Source organism: Pseudorca crassidens, chromosome 16 (assembly GCF_039906515.1).
Source record: "Pseudorca crassidens isolate mPseCra1 chromosome 16, mPseCra1.hap1, whole genome shotgun sequence".
Classification (NCBI taxonomy): domain Eukaryota; kingdom Metazoa; phylum Chordata; class Mammalia; order Artiodactyla; family Delphinidae; genus Pseudorca; species Pseudorca crassidens.
Genome location: NC_090311.1, coordinates 32306418 through 32319538, shown reverse-complemented (window position 1 = coordinate 32319538; position 13121 = coordinate 32306418). Strand labels below are relative to the sequence as shown.

Here is a 13121-nt window from a genome sequence, read left to right as displayed (position 1 = left end):
TACATTTACCTTTTTGGAGTCCAGGCTAGTAGTCGTGTAAAATGTTTGATTGTTTTCTAGATATTAGATTCCAGTTATGATTTTGGTGAGAGAACTACATAGGTAATATGCATGTCCCACTGAATCTCATTGGGGAGGTGAGGGCACATAATATCACTTACCCCATTATTGGTTATGTCAACCTTCTCACTAAATAAAGTGGTATCTCCCAGATGTCTACATTGCAGAGGTTCCATTATCTAATACATAATTAATAAAAATTTATGGCATGGTACTTTAAGACCTTGTGAATATCCTACACCCAAAGCGTTCACCCAACAGCGTTAGCATTTATTGATGGTCCTAAGCTGAATTGTTGCAAAATGATAATTTTTTCCATTTTTATCATCCCTTCTGTGTTTTGTTTTGTTTTGTGTTTTTGTTTTTGTTTTTTTTTTGTGGTACGCGGGGCTCTCACTGTTGTGGCCTCTCCAGTTGTGGAGCACAGGCTCCGGACGTGCAGGCTCAGCGGCCATGGCTCACGGGCCCAGCTGCTCCGCGGCATGTGGGATCTTCCTGGATCGGGGCACGAACCCGTGTCCCCTGCATCGGCAGGCGGGCTCTCAACCACTGCACCACCAGGGAAGCCCCGTTATATGAGTTCTTGAAAGAAGGCTCCGTCCTTATCATGTTGGTATCAGACTCAAAGCAAGGAATAAGACCCCATAGAATAAAGGAAGGGGAGTCCATGACTCAGCGCACACATTACAGGTGTGGAGATTACAGGTTCGAGCCCTGGTCCGGGAAGATCCCACATGCCGCGGAGCAACTAAGCCCGTGTGCCACAGCTACTGAGCCTGTGCTCTAGAGCCCGCGAGCCACAACTACTGAGCCGGTGTGCCACAACTACTGAAGCCTGCGCACCTAGAGCCTGTGCTCTGCAACAAGAGAAGCCACCACAATGAGAAGCCCACGCATTGCAATGAAGAGTAGCCCTCGCTCGCCACAACTAGAGAAAGCCCATGAGCAACAACAAAAGACCCAACGCAGCCAAAGATAGATATCTAGATAGATATCTAGATAGATAGATAGATAGATAGATAAATTTATTTAAAAAATAAATATGTTTGATGCTGCACTGAAAAATTTTCTGAGAAGGGGCATGAGTTTTTAGAAATAATGAATAGCATTTATGTTTACCATTCTACAGAAAGGTAATGTAAAAGATAGTTCATAATTGCTTCTTCCTTCCTCTTTCTAGATTTCACTAGAAATTAAGGTTTTTAAAGGTTTTTGACTGAAAAAAAAAACCCTCACAATGTAAGAGCCATGAGCTGAGCATTATTGAGTGTCTTACTGAAGACTATAGCCTGGCAGACAGCCTCTCAGATAGCTCTGAGGAACCCCTCCAAAGAGGTAAAAGAGGAGCCAATATATATATGAAGTTTTTGGCTGGGAAATACATGTAGTCAAACATATATTTTTGTGAAAAAAGAATTACTGCTGATAAAAAAAGAAATTGAGTTCATGATTTTAGTGCTTATATATGGAAAATGCAAGACTCTGGGGTCCTTAAAATTCTTCCTTAGATATGCACCTTGACTAGGGGCCCATATATCCAAAACACAGAATGCTTAATCCCGAATTCCTTTCAGGGTGTACTTGTAGGTCAGCAACGGCAGTGGCTAATGACTTGATCTTTGTAGAATTGGAATGGTGGGCAACATTCTCTGTTTACAAGGTTAACAATTCTGATTAGTATATGTAATTTAAACTACTAAAATTAATAAGGAAAACATCTTATGCAAGGAACTTTTTTTTTTTTAAGGATACGAAGAATGGAAATACATTTTGTTAAGGGAAAAGAAAGTGAGTTTGCCCTGAAGCTGGTTCTTTCTTTCTTTTTTTGTTTTGGCTGAGCGGGGTCTTCGTTGCGGCATGCCAGATCTTCATTGCTGTGTGCTGGATCTTCCTTGTGGCATTCAGAATCTTTAGTTGTGGCGTGTGGTCTCTTAGTTTCAGCATGCATGCAGGATCTAGTTCCCTGACCAGGGATCGAACCCAGGCCCCCTGCATTGGGAGGGCAGAGTCTTAACCTCTGGACCACCAGGGAAGTCCCTGGTTATTTCTAAATGGAAAAGAAAATAAGGAATGAACTAATATGGAAATAGAAAGTTGTAGAAGGTTTGTGAGAAAAACAGAAATCTTTAGAAAGGAATTTTGTGGGTGGTCAGGACTGGCTAAGACTGAAAAAGTGAATGAGTTTTAATAGTAAAAGCAAGGTGGTGTAAAAGTAGGATTTGTTTTTCTGTTAAGAGGGCAAAGTTTTCTTGGAATATTGATCAACTTTTGATAACAGATTGTAAAGTTTCTCTAACCTTTTAAGTAATCTGTTGCAACTTTCTGTATTTGCCTTTGAAATCTTTTTGTCTCATTGGTTGAGTAAATAAGTATTGTTTCATAGTGACCTACTATCCTATCTGACCAAGTGTTTTAAAATCTGCTGATATCTTTGACAAACTTCCCTAAATCAAATTCTAAATGAAGTTCTTTTGACCTCTAGCTAAATTTGGGATACTTTAGAAGTTCTCTGAAACATCTCAAAGAGAGAGATTAATTAGGCTTTTTTGGTATGTTGAATTACATGGGAAGCATTGTCAAATGAGTAATGATAAACTTTCTTAGGTTATATGGGTAAATGTTATAAATGTTCTAGAAATTATGTGAAATTCCTAAAATTGGATATGTCCTGGTATAATGTTATGTCATAATTTTACTTAAGATGTTATATGTTGCATAAATAACCAAGTTTCTTTGTCAATTGCATTGTAATCAGGTCTTTAACCATGCCATTTAAAGTCTTTGACATTTATATTACTCTGATGCTTTTACAAAAATGAAGATCTTCAAGACGGTTCATAGAAAGGACTTTTTAGAAACAGGTTTCTGATAACTTTTAGATCATACCACCGAACTGGGTAAGAAATTAACAGAATTCTAACAGAAAACCTGATGGCTTCATAAACTTCTAACAAGAGATCAAGATCAATAAGAATTAATTACATGGGACCGAATGAACTGATGAATATGATTTATAAGTTTTATGACTTTTTGTCTGAAATAGTACTGGCTTTTAATATTTGTTTTCCAGATATGAGGAAACCTGCTAACTATGACTATGTATAATATACACAAATATTTAAATTCTATCACATATTATCACTGTTTTATACATTTTTTATTTATTTGGAGTTACCCACATATTTAATTTTGTTCCTGCTTCTCCACTCTTTTATCTGGGATTTCCCCCCTTCTTCTTAAAAAATATTTTTACTATTACCCTTTAGTTCATTATGCTAATGACAAATCTGTTGCTGTTTTTCTGTAAATGTTTTCACTTCTTTCAAAAGATATTTTTGCTTGTATACAATTCTTAGGTTTGTTATTATATCCTTTTAGCACATTAAAGCTACCTTTCCATTGAGGTCCAGTTTCCATTTTTGCTGTTGCAAAATTAATTATCAATTTAAGTTTTTCTTCTTTGGTGGAATCTCTTTCTTTCTTTTCTTTCTTCCTTCCTTCCTGTTCTCCTTCTTTCTTTCTTTCCCTTTTCTTTCCTTTTCTTTCTTCCTGTCTTTCTTTCCTTTCCTTTTCCTTCCTTCCTTCCTCCCTCCCTCCCTTCCTTCCTCCCTTCCTTCCTTTCCTCTTTTTACTTCCTCCTGACTAAAGTATACCTATGTAAACAAAGATGAAGCATTTATCTTTTTCTCTCTACCTGATCCATCCAGAATTTGGCTTTTTCAGCTGGCTTCCCTCTGGATTTGGTGGTGTATTGTGATCCAGACTGCAACCAGTTATACTAATCATTGTTCTAATTTGTTCTTCGTTGTTTTTTAACTGTTTATGCTTTGTGTCTCTCATTGCTGTACTATAGCCGTACTAATGCTATTAGTGCTATTATTCATACCATATTTTATAAGATTGTTGTTTCTTGTATTACCCAATGTGTAACCAGGTCTCTGACGATATTAACGATGGCTAAATGTCTTGAGGCAATTGGTCACGTATATATAGTTCTCCATAAAATTAATTGTAATAGTGTAACTCTAAATATGGGAAAAAGCAATAAGGGAGAAACACTTCCTGGATCATAATAAGCTAGTAAGATAGATGATCCAGAGACTTTTTAGGATAACAAGGCCTAATTCAGAATAGCACACGAATAGCCTATCAACGAAATCCTCACCTGACCTAGGAATGAGTCTTCCCAGCTCCATGGGACAAATTGGTCATGAAATCCCTCCCAAACCTTGGTCAAATTTATGACCAAAAGTGGGAAGTGAACAACAAAGAACCACAAGCATCAGTCATCACCCAGTTACACAAGTGGGTTAAATCACAGCCCACTGAAGTCAGCCACCAACAGTGCACCTGAGGTGAATTCATGAAAAACAGGATGAGGCACTCTGCTTTGGATAAACAGGACCCTAGATAATTAGATGCATATCTCAGGAAGAATTTCAAGGAACCCAGATTCTTGCATCTTCCCATACATAGAAAAACCTAAAATCATTAACTTGAGACGTCTGTTCTTTGTGATTAGCAGTGATCTTTTACCAAGATGCATGCCTGACTACACGTATTTCCCAGCCAAAAAAAAGTCATGTGTATCCTGGCTCCTCGCCCACCTCTTCAGAGCAGTTCCTCAGCGCTAGAGTGGCTGTCTCCCGGGCGGGAGTCCTCAGTAAGACCCCGAATCAAACTCAAACTCACAATTCTCATGTTGCGCATTTTTCTTTAAGTCAACATAGGTTTTGGCTGGAGAAATCATCGGGATGCTTTCAAAATAGCTGTCCTGCTGGAGGACGGGCAGAATTGAGAAGCCAGAGTACAAGGCAATTAGAAGAGATTTGGTGGACACATGGGAACAAGGGAAAAGAACATGGTATCTAGAAGCGAAGCAGAAATCCAAGATGTCTTGTTTTAAGGTAGGTGCAGGTTGTATGGTCCAGTAAGGTAGCCAGTAGCTACACATGCCTATTGAGAATTTGACACGTGGCTAGTGGCATAGATTAAAATGATAACACTTTGGGTATATGGCACTAAATACAATATATTGTTAAAATTGATTTATTGATTTTACCTTTTTCTTTTTCCATGTGGCTATTAGAAAGTTTTAAATTACATGTGTGGCTTTCATTGTACTTCTTTGGACAATGATGAAGCATCCATTTACAGATTCATTCACCAGACATTTGTGGACTATCTCCCTGCTCAGGGCCGAGTAGACGAAGCTGATACAGATAGAGGAATAGCTCTTATGGGGGCTTCATTCCTTTCAGGAGACTATGGTTAGTGTCTCATGTGATGTGTGCCCAGGAGGTGTGCCCTGGATACAGGAGCACAACAGATCCTAGGCCTGGTGGGCCAGCAGAGAAGACTGTCTAGAGGAGGGACGCTGGGGCTTCATCCTGAAAGACCACTGATGTTTACTAAATCAAGAACTGGGGGCTTCCCTGGTGGCGCAGTGGTTGAGAGTCTGCCTGCCTATGCAGGGGACACGGGTTCATGCCCCGGTCCGGGAAGATCCCACATGCTGCGGAGCGGTTGGGCCCGTGAGCCATGGCCGCTGAGTCTGCGCGTCCGGAGCCTGTGCTCCGCAACGGGAGAGGCCACAACAGTGAGAGGCCTGCGTACCGGGGGGGGGACTGGAAGAAGAGCGTTCCAAGTCAGAGGGAATCACTTCATCAAAGTCTGTGACTGTTTTTCCTCTCCAGGAAGTTGTCCAAAAGCTTAGTAATTAAAGGATGATGCAAGTCAGATCAGAGATATTCCAATACATTTCTTCCATTTTGTCTTCATTTTAGAGTAATCGTGACAGAAGAAATAAAATCAGATGAACATGGTAGGCAAGAAGGACAAGAAATAGGTCAAATCTTAAATTGCTCTTGGCAGGAAGTAACTCTATCAATGTAAACTAAAGGCTGGAGGAAAAGAGGAGTTCTTAGCCACAAGACACAACTTGCACTGAGGACAGTAATGCTGACATCCTGTTTCATTTTGTCGGGAAACAAATTAGCCTTGGAGGCCACGGAAAACAGCCATAGTGGTCACTTGACACTCCCAGTATCTGGCCTCCACCGGAAGGGAGGCACCCTGTACGTAAGATCCACTCCTAAGAAGTAATACTGTCGTTGAACAAGAAAAGCATCGGACATTTGGCACATTATCTGAGGAAAGGGACTGGAGAAAGTTCTAAGAATGTATATTACCCATTCATCCCCCTCAGTCAATAAACCCAGGTCACAGTTGTTACTGTATTTGTAAATGCATCAAACTTGCTGTGGTTCAGAGAGCTTTCATTTTATCTTGATTTGCCCAAATTACAAAGTTTCAGCCACCTTGCCTTTTACAAACTTAGAAAGAGTTTAAAATAAGGATTAATAGAAAGAGAAAGGAAGGAAGGAAGGAAAAGATAGAAAGAAAAATCAAGAGCTTTAACATGAAGTAATTTTCTGCCTGGAAGTTTCTGTCTTATAGATTAGAACTGCTTGTGTCTAAACTGTCTGCAGTGTGTCCAAGTTTCAGAGATCTGCCAAGTGAAATCCCAGCACTACCATCTAACTAGAATCCTTACTATTAGAAAGCTAGTCCCTTCATCAGTAAAGGACATCAGCTATTGCCTGCGGTGATGAATACTACTTAAGCGTAGATGATTTGCTGTTTCAGAGGAAGAAGGGCTGGTGGAATGACCTGTCTGTCTCTCTTAACAAATCAGTCTCTAGAGCAACAGGGGTGCTACTGTTTGAGCAAATGACTCCTTTAGTGGTTGGTCACCAAAAGATGACCTACAGTAACCTAAGATCTCTGACTCAAGGCCCCTTAACGGCCAGGGTTCCGGGTCTCTTCCTGGAGGAGAATGCATTTGCCACTTCCCTGAGCAACCTGCAGGTTTAGGACTGCTGGCCACGGTCCTGAGTTTGCTTCCCTTCACAAAGGAGAGGGGTTGTGATGGCAGCAAACCAGCCTGGTAAAAAGCTCACCATCTATTATTTGGAAAGCATTCATTTCCTCTAAGTCCCCAAACAGCCAGATGTAAAGAAAACATTTCATCACAACATAACTATCTTACATTAGCATCAGAGAAAGATGATTTGGACCAATCTTCAAAGAAATGTAAGAACATGGCTGTTGGGAATTGCCTGGTGGTCCAGTGGTTAGGACTGCGAGCTCTCACTGCCAAGGGCCCGGGTTCAATCCCTGCTCAGGGAACTTAAGGTCCCATTTGCCACATGGGGGGGCAGGAAAAAAAAAAAAAGACTGTTTTCAGATGCCAGTTTTCTCACACTTGGAGGAGAAGGCCTGCAAATCTCAGAGGTATGGGAACCCCCAAACAAGAGGAGAGCCCTCAGAAATCTCGTGTGGCTTGAGACAGGAAATAGGATACATGGTTACATGAAAGAGACACCACACTGCCTTGAAGTCTATTAATTTATTGGGTGAAAGGAAATCATTGTCAGACATATTAAATTTGGTTTGGTTCAAGTTTGGCTGGTGTCCATTTGCAGCAGAGATGAATGGAGGAGAAGAGAAGACACAGTGATGCTGGTAAGGGGACACTGAACAAAACCATCTTCCGTTAATGATAAAAGCGGGCGTCACACAGCCAGCGTGAGACAGTTAGCTGACGAGCAGGGATAAAACCAAAGTAAGCGAGAACTTTCTAGATAAGAGAAGACAGAGCTTTCAGAGGACAAGATGCAGCAGGGGCTCGTTGGGAGACCAGCGTTCGGTGCTGAGCTGCCGGCTCACTTGGGGAACACAGTGATCACATCGTAGCCCTCGGGTGGAGTGACCCGCTCCCGGGCGTGCTTTTCACAGTAGATCTGATCCTCCACAAAGAAATGGCCCTTCTGTTTCAGGTTCGTGCCACAGTCGGTGCACACGTAACACTCAGGGTGGCGGTGACGGTCCCGCAGCTTCACAAACACGCCGCTGCAGGAGGGAGGGAGGAGAGGGGCTCCTTTAGTGAGAAGCACCTGAAGGGGGCACCAGGCTTGGGGGCTCCTCCCAAGGGTCCCATGTGGCAGATCAGGGCTTCCTCCCAAGGGGCCCATCTGGCAGATCAGAGCCTCCTAACTGGCCTCCAGTCATAAAGGGGCTTCTCATGCCTGGGGTCCAAAGACGTTACCCTTGAAGCCTTCGGGAAGTCCTTCCCACTTCAACAGAGCAGCCCTGCTTTTTCTGGTTGTACATGTTCATACCCTAAGGGTTCTACAGCCAAGGAAAGCTTTCACCACCTGGCTCTGGGACACAGGACCTACCTGGCCTCTCTGCTCCATTTTCCAGGCAGGATTTTTTTTCTCCATCACACCCAAAATGCGCAACATCCAGCGCTTTCCACATTTTCATGGTTTACCCAACCTGCAGGGCCTCTGATGCCCTGGAAGGCAGATACTCACACAATGCCGGTGCCACACTTGTCACATATGGGCAGCTTCTGGGCGTTTCCAATCGATGCAGCCACTTTGGTGACTGGAGCCTTAACACTTCTGAATCCTGAGGGCTTGTTGGGATCCCCTAAAAGGAGGAAAACACTTGGGTTGGCCGGAAGTGTAGGATTGCGTAAGTATCATTTAGCTCTTTCAGATTCACTTATATGTATGTTCCAGCAAGGTCATGGGCACTGGAGTCAAACAGACTTGACTCTGCTCTGTGATCCTGGGCAAGTTACTTCTCTGGTCTGCAGTTTCCTCTTCTATAAAACAGGAGATCATTTCCCCCTCACAGTGGGACAAAAAGATTAAAAAAGACACATAAAGCCCTCCCTGGCACATGGTCAGCCCTCAAAACACAAATTACATTACATGCTGATTAAATACATGCAAACACTGATATGGGACTTAAAAATTAAAAATGCTTTATATAGAAAAAATAAAAATGTCTGAAAATCGAAAGGCAGTGTAGTCAGATGCCAAAAGAAACCCACATTACAAAGAGAACAAAATCATAGAGTGTGCTACAAGCAGCCAGATAAAAACCACCCGCTACAGGGCAGAGTCAGCGGCAGCCTTCCTGCAGTCAGCTTTGTGTGTACAAGGCAAAGCTCCTAAGTTGCTGGGTGCTGAACTGCCTACAGCCCAGTTCATCACCTGTGTAGAGCCCTGTGTAATGGTAGCTATTAATAATGGTAGGCTACTGAAAGCACTGTTATTGCTATATATTTGGCTGGCTGTGTTTCCACATCACATTTTTTTTTACTGTGATGTGGCCTAGCAAACATTGTTAGGTTTGTCAGCTATAATAGAGGCTCAATAAATACACAAGAAATAGATGATGAAATGCTGTGACAAATGCATGATGGTCCCTCTCTTAGTCCAGCATGCTTTGGCTCAGGAAGCTGGAGATGTCTCTACACTGATGGTTCTGAATGGGCATCTCTGAGCATCCTGGGCACCAGGAGAGATTTCATAAAATTCACAGACCAGGCTCCACCCCAGACCTACTGAAGGAGCATCTCCAGGTGCAGGGGCCCCAGGATATCCTGTTCTATACTCCAGGTTAAAATCCACTTCTTTAGACTAAAACAGCTGTTCTCAAATGCTGTTGTGCATCAGAGTCACCTGGCAGGCTCATTAAAACCCAGATTGCTGGGCCCACTCCCAGAGTTTCTGGTTAAGCAGGCCTGAGGTAGGGCCCAAGAATTTGCATTTTTAACAAGTTCTCAGGCGCTGCTGCTGCTGGTCCAGGAACCACACTTTGAGAACCACTGAATAAGAGCGACAAATGGCTTTTTGTGTCAGGTGAGGGGGCGAGGAGAGGGTCATCCCATATCTGCAGCCATGCTGGGCAATGCTGGGGCTGATAAATGCGGGCCCTAGCTCGCTTGTCCTTTTCAAAACCGAGTCCCCATATGCTGGCTGGCGCTTCTGAACCCAAAATTGAGACTGTGTGTGACATAAGGGGCATTTAGAGTTGGCTAGGCGTGGTAGACTGTATATTTTATCTGCAGTTATCCGTACCCTCCCATACTTCCCAGTAGGTCAGTGCTTCTCTGCTGGTGGCGATCTTGTTCCCTAGTTTTGGTTGTCTCCATTGCAAGGGAGTGCTGTTGGCATCTAGGGTAGAGGCCAGGGATGCTGCTGTGTGGCCTAAAACGCACAGGACAGCCCACTACAGGGGCTTATCTGGCCCAAAGTGTCAACAGCACTAAGGCTGAGGAAAACTTGCTCTTGGTGGCGTATACTCCCCCATCCCATCGACTTTGGGTTTGGCCACAAGACTTGCTTTGGCCATTGGAGTGTGGGCAGATGTGAGCCCTGTTTGGTTAGAAGCACGAAGTGCACTTGTGTGGCTTGGCCCTAACGCCACTGAGCTGCTGCCCTCTGCCATAGGAAATCTGGCCATGTGCAACAGCACGGATGGACCTGGAGGGGAGGATGCTTAGTCAAGTAAGTCAGGCAGAGAAAGACAAATGCTCTATGTTATCACTTACATGTGGAATCTAAAAAATAAAACAAACAGGGACTTCCCTGGTGGCGCAGTGGTTGGGAGTCCGCCTGCCGATGCAGGGGACACAGGTTCGTGCCCCGGTCCGGGAAGATCCCACATGCTGCGGAGCGGCTGGGCCCGTGAGCCATGGCCGCTGAGCCTGCGCGTCCAGAGCCTGTGCTCCGCGGCGGGAGAGGCCGCAACAGTGAGAGGCCCGCGTACGGCAAAAAAAAAAACAAAAAAATGAATAGAACAAAACAGAAAGGGACTCACAAATATGGAGCACAAACTAGTGGTTACCAGTGGGGAAAGAGAAGGGCGGGGCAAGATAAGGGTAGGGGATTAAGAGGTACAAACTACCGTGTACAAAATCATAAGCTACAAGGATATACTGTAAAGCACAGCAAATATAGCCCATATTTTACAATAACTTGAAACAAAGAATCTATTAAATCACTATGTTGTACACCTGAAACTTAGTAATATTGTACATCAACTATATATACTACAATTAAAAAAAAAAAAAAAAGAACAGCAAGCCCTGGACTGTGACACTGCTCTCTGCTGGGATCCCAGATAAAGCCCGCCTCGCTGCAGCGCGCCACCTGCTGGCTCCATTTTCTTCTCTCACCTATTCAGCCAACACTGCAAATGCAAAAGAAATTTCCCTTCTTCCTTCCCTCTCCACTAGCTTACAGTAGAAATAGCTCCCTTCAGACTGTGGGCTACTACAAAAATTTTCAAATATCTCTCCTTCCAATGAATCTTGCATCTCAAAGCTTTTGGGAAGAAAGTGAAAATGAATGGAGTAAAGTACAGCCTTTTTACTATCCACTTCCATGCTCAACAACCCTCTGTGACTACACTACCTATAGGATCAAATTCATGGTCCTTAACCTTGCACCTGGTGGTCCTCCATGACCCGACTGCAGACCATCTGAGGATTTTCCTGGAAGCCTGGGAACCAGCCAAAATGAGCCTAGATACTTCCTGAGCAAGCCTCCAGCTTTCTTATCTCAGAGCCTGGGGTCCCCATTGTGTTTCTCAGTCCATGATGGCTGGGGACAGATAAATGAATAAACAAGATGTGGTGTATACATACCACAGAATATCATTCTGCCTTAAAAAGGAGGGAAATGCTGACACACGCTACAGCATGGGTGAACCTTGAGGACATTATGCTAAGTGAAATAAGCCAGATACAGAAGGACAAATACTGCATATTCCACTCATATGAAATACACGGAATAGTCAAATTCATGGAAACAGAAAGTAGAATGGTGGTTTCCAAGGGCTGGGGAAGAGGGAGCCATGAGGAATGGGTGCAGAGTTTCGGTTTTGCAAGATGAAGAGTTCCTGCGGATGGACGGTGAAGATGGCAGCACAGCAGTATGAGTGTCCTTGGTGCCACGGAATCATATGCTTAAAAACGGTTAAGACGGTAAATTTTGTGTTAGGTATATGTCCCCACAGCGAAAAAAAAATAAAGCCTCCTTCTACCTGCAATTCTTAGAATTTGATCCAGAGCAAGAGGAAGTGTGAGGAACCCAGGACCCTTTCTCCTAGTCCAGAGGCTGAATTTCACCCCAATTGAGAAGACCCACATTGAGTCTGGAGATTTATCACCAAGCCCTGCTGCAGCCAGACCTCCCTCGGGGGCCTCACTGACTGTGCCTGGCACATGACACGCACTGTTTCCCTTAAGGCTTTAAACTACCCGTGAAGTAGCCATTATTAGCGTCACTGGATGTGTGCAGATAGAGTAGGGCTTAGAGAGAGGAGCCACTTGCTGGAGGTCTCGTGGTGGGTCTCGGGCAGAGCCTGGACACCAGTGCTGGTGGTGCAGTGCTGCTTCATGAACCACAGCCCTTCTCGAATGATAGTAACCCTCACGGAGTGCCTTCACCATGCACCAGCCACTGCCCTGAGCTTTGACCATTTCATCTCAAATGAAAACAGGTATTTGAGCTCCCTCACTTGAGAGCCTTCTGCATGTGGTAGATGTCTGGATTGGAACTTATGCTGTTCCATTCAGTGAAAATTTAATGCAAGTGCATATCAAGAGATAAGGGAGAGACCACAAGATTATTTCCCTTTACCTTTTTAGCAAAATTTTTATTTTCTTTGGAGCAAGGAGATATCCAGCCCAGGCGAGAAAAACTATAATTCTCAGACTGTTTTGCAACTAGATGGGGCCATGTGACTAAATTTTAGTCAAAATATAAGTGGAATAGTCATGTGGGACTTCTGGGAAAAAGAAAGCTGGTTCATCTGAAAGGGGGATTCCCCAATTAGCCCTTTCCCTGTTCTTCCTTCCTGGTCCCTGGAAGTAGGCATGATGGCTGGAGCACCAGCTGCCAACTAGAACCATGAGGTAGCCTTGAGAATGGAAGCCACTGGCTTGGCAGGTAAGAATACGGGATGGAAGGGATGAAGCATGAAGAGCAGGGAGCTGCCACCTCAGGGCAACTCAGTGATCCTGGGCTTCAAGTCCTTCTCTGTGACCTCTGTGACCTGAGGGCATGCAGTGAGGTGAGCCCTGCAGTGTCTGTCTATGTTCTACTTTGGGCTGGAATGGACTGACTTTTCCTCTCTTAACTGAAGGGTTTTGCACCCACTTACTCAGAGTATAGTTGTGGTTTCTCACGTTT

At 43.8% G+C, this 13121-nt stretch overlaps 2 protein-coding genes across 2 annotated transcripts in view; one reads left to right on the top strand and one right to left on the bottom strand.

Moving 5' to 3' along the window:
- LOC137208452 (cytochrome P450 2C18-like) overlaps positions 1–6307 on the top strand; it is a 77389-nt gene extending 71082 nt beyond the window's left edge. Inside the window, 2 exon segments of the mRNA XM_067708887.1 lie at positions 4782–4967; positions 5847–6307. Coding sequence (XP_067564988.1) covers positions 4782–4858 — 77 coding nt within the window. The 3' untranslated portion in view covers positions 4859–4967; positions 5847–6307.
- A 1149-nt stretch (positions 6308–7456) lies between these two features.
- The window catches only part of PDLIM1 (PDZ and LIM domain 1), a 45920-nt gene continuing 40255 nt past the window's right edge, over positions 7457–13121 (bottom strand). The window contains exons 6-7 of the mRNA XM_067709943.1: positions 8442–8559; positions 7457–7974 (exon numbers count right to left, since the gene is read on the bottom strand). Of these exons, the coding sequence (XP_067566044.1) occupies positions 7788–7974; positions 8442–8559 (305 nt within the window). The 3' untranslated portion in view covers positions 7457–7787. The remainder of the gene's footprint in view (positions 7975–8441; positions 8560–13121) is intronic.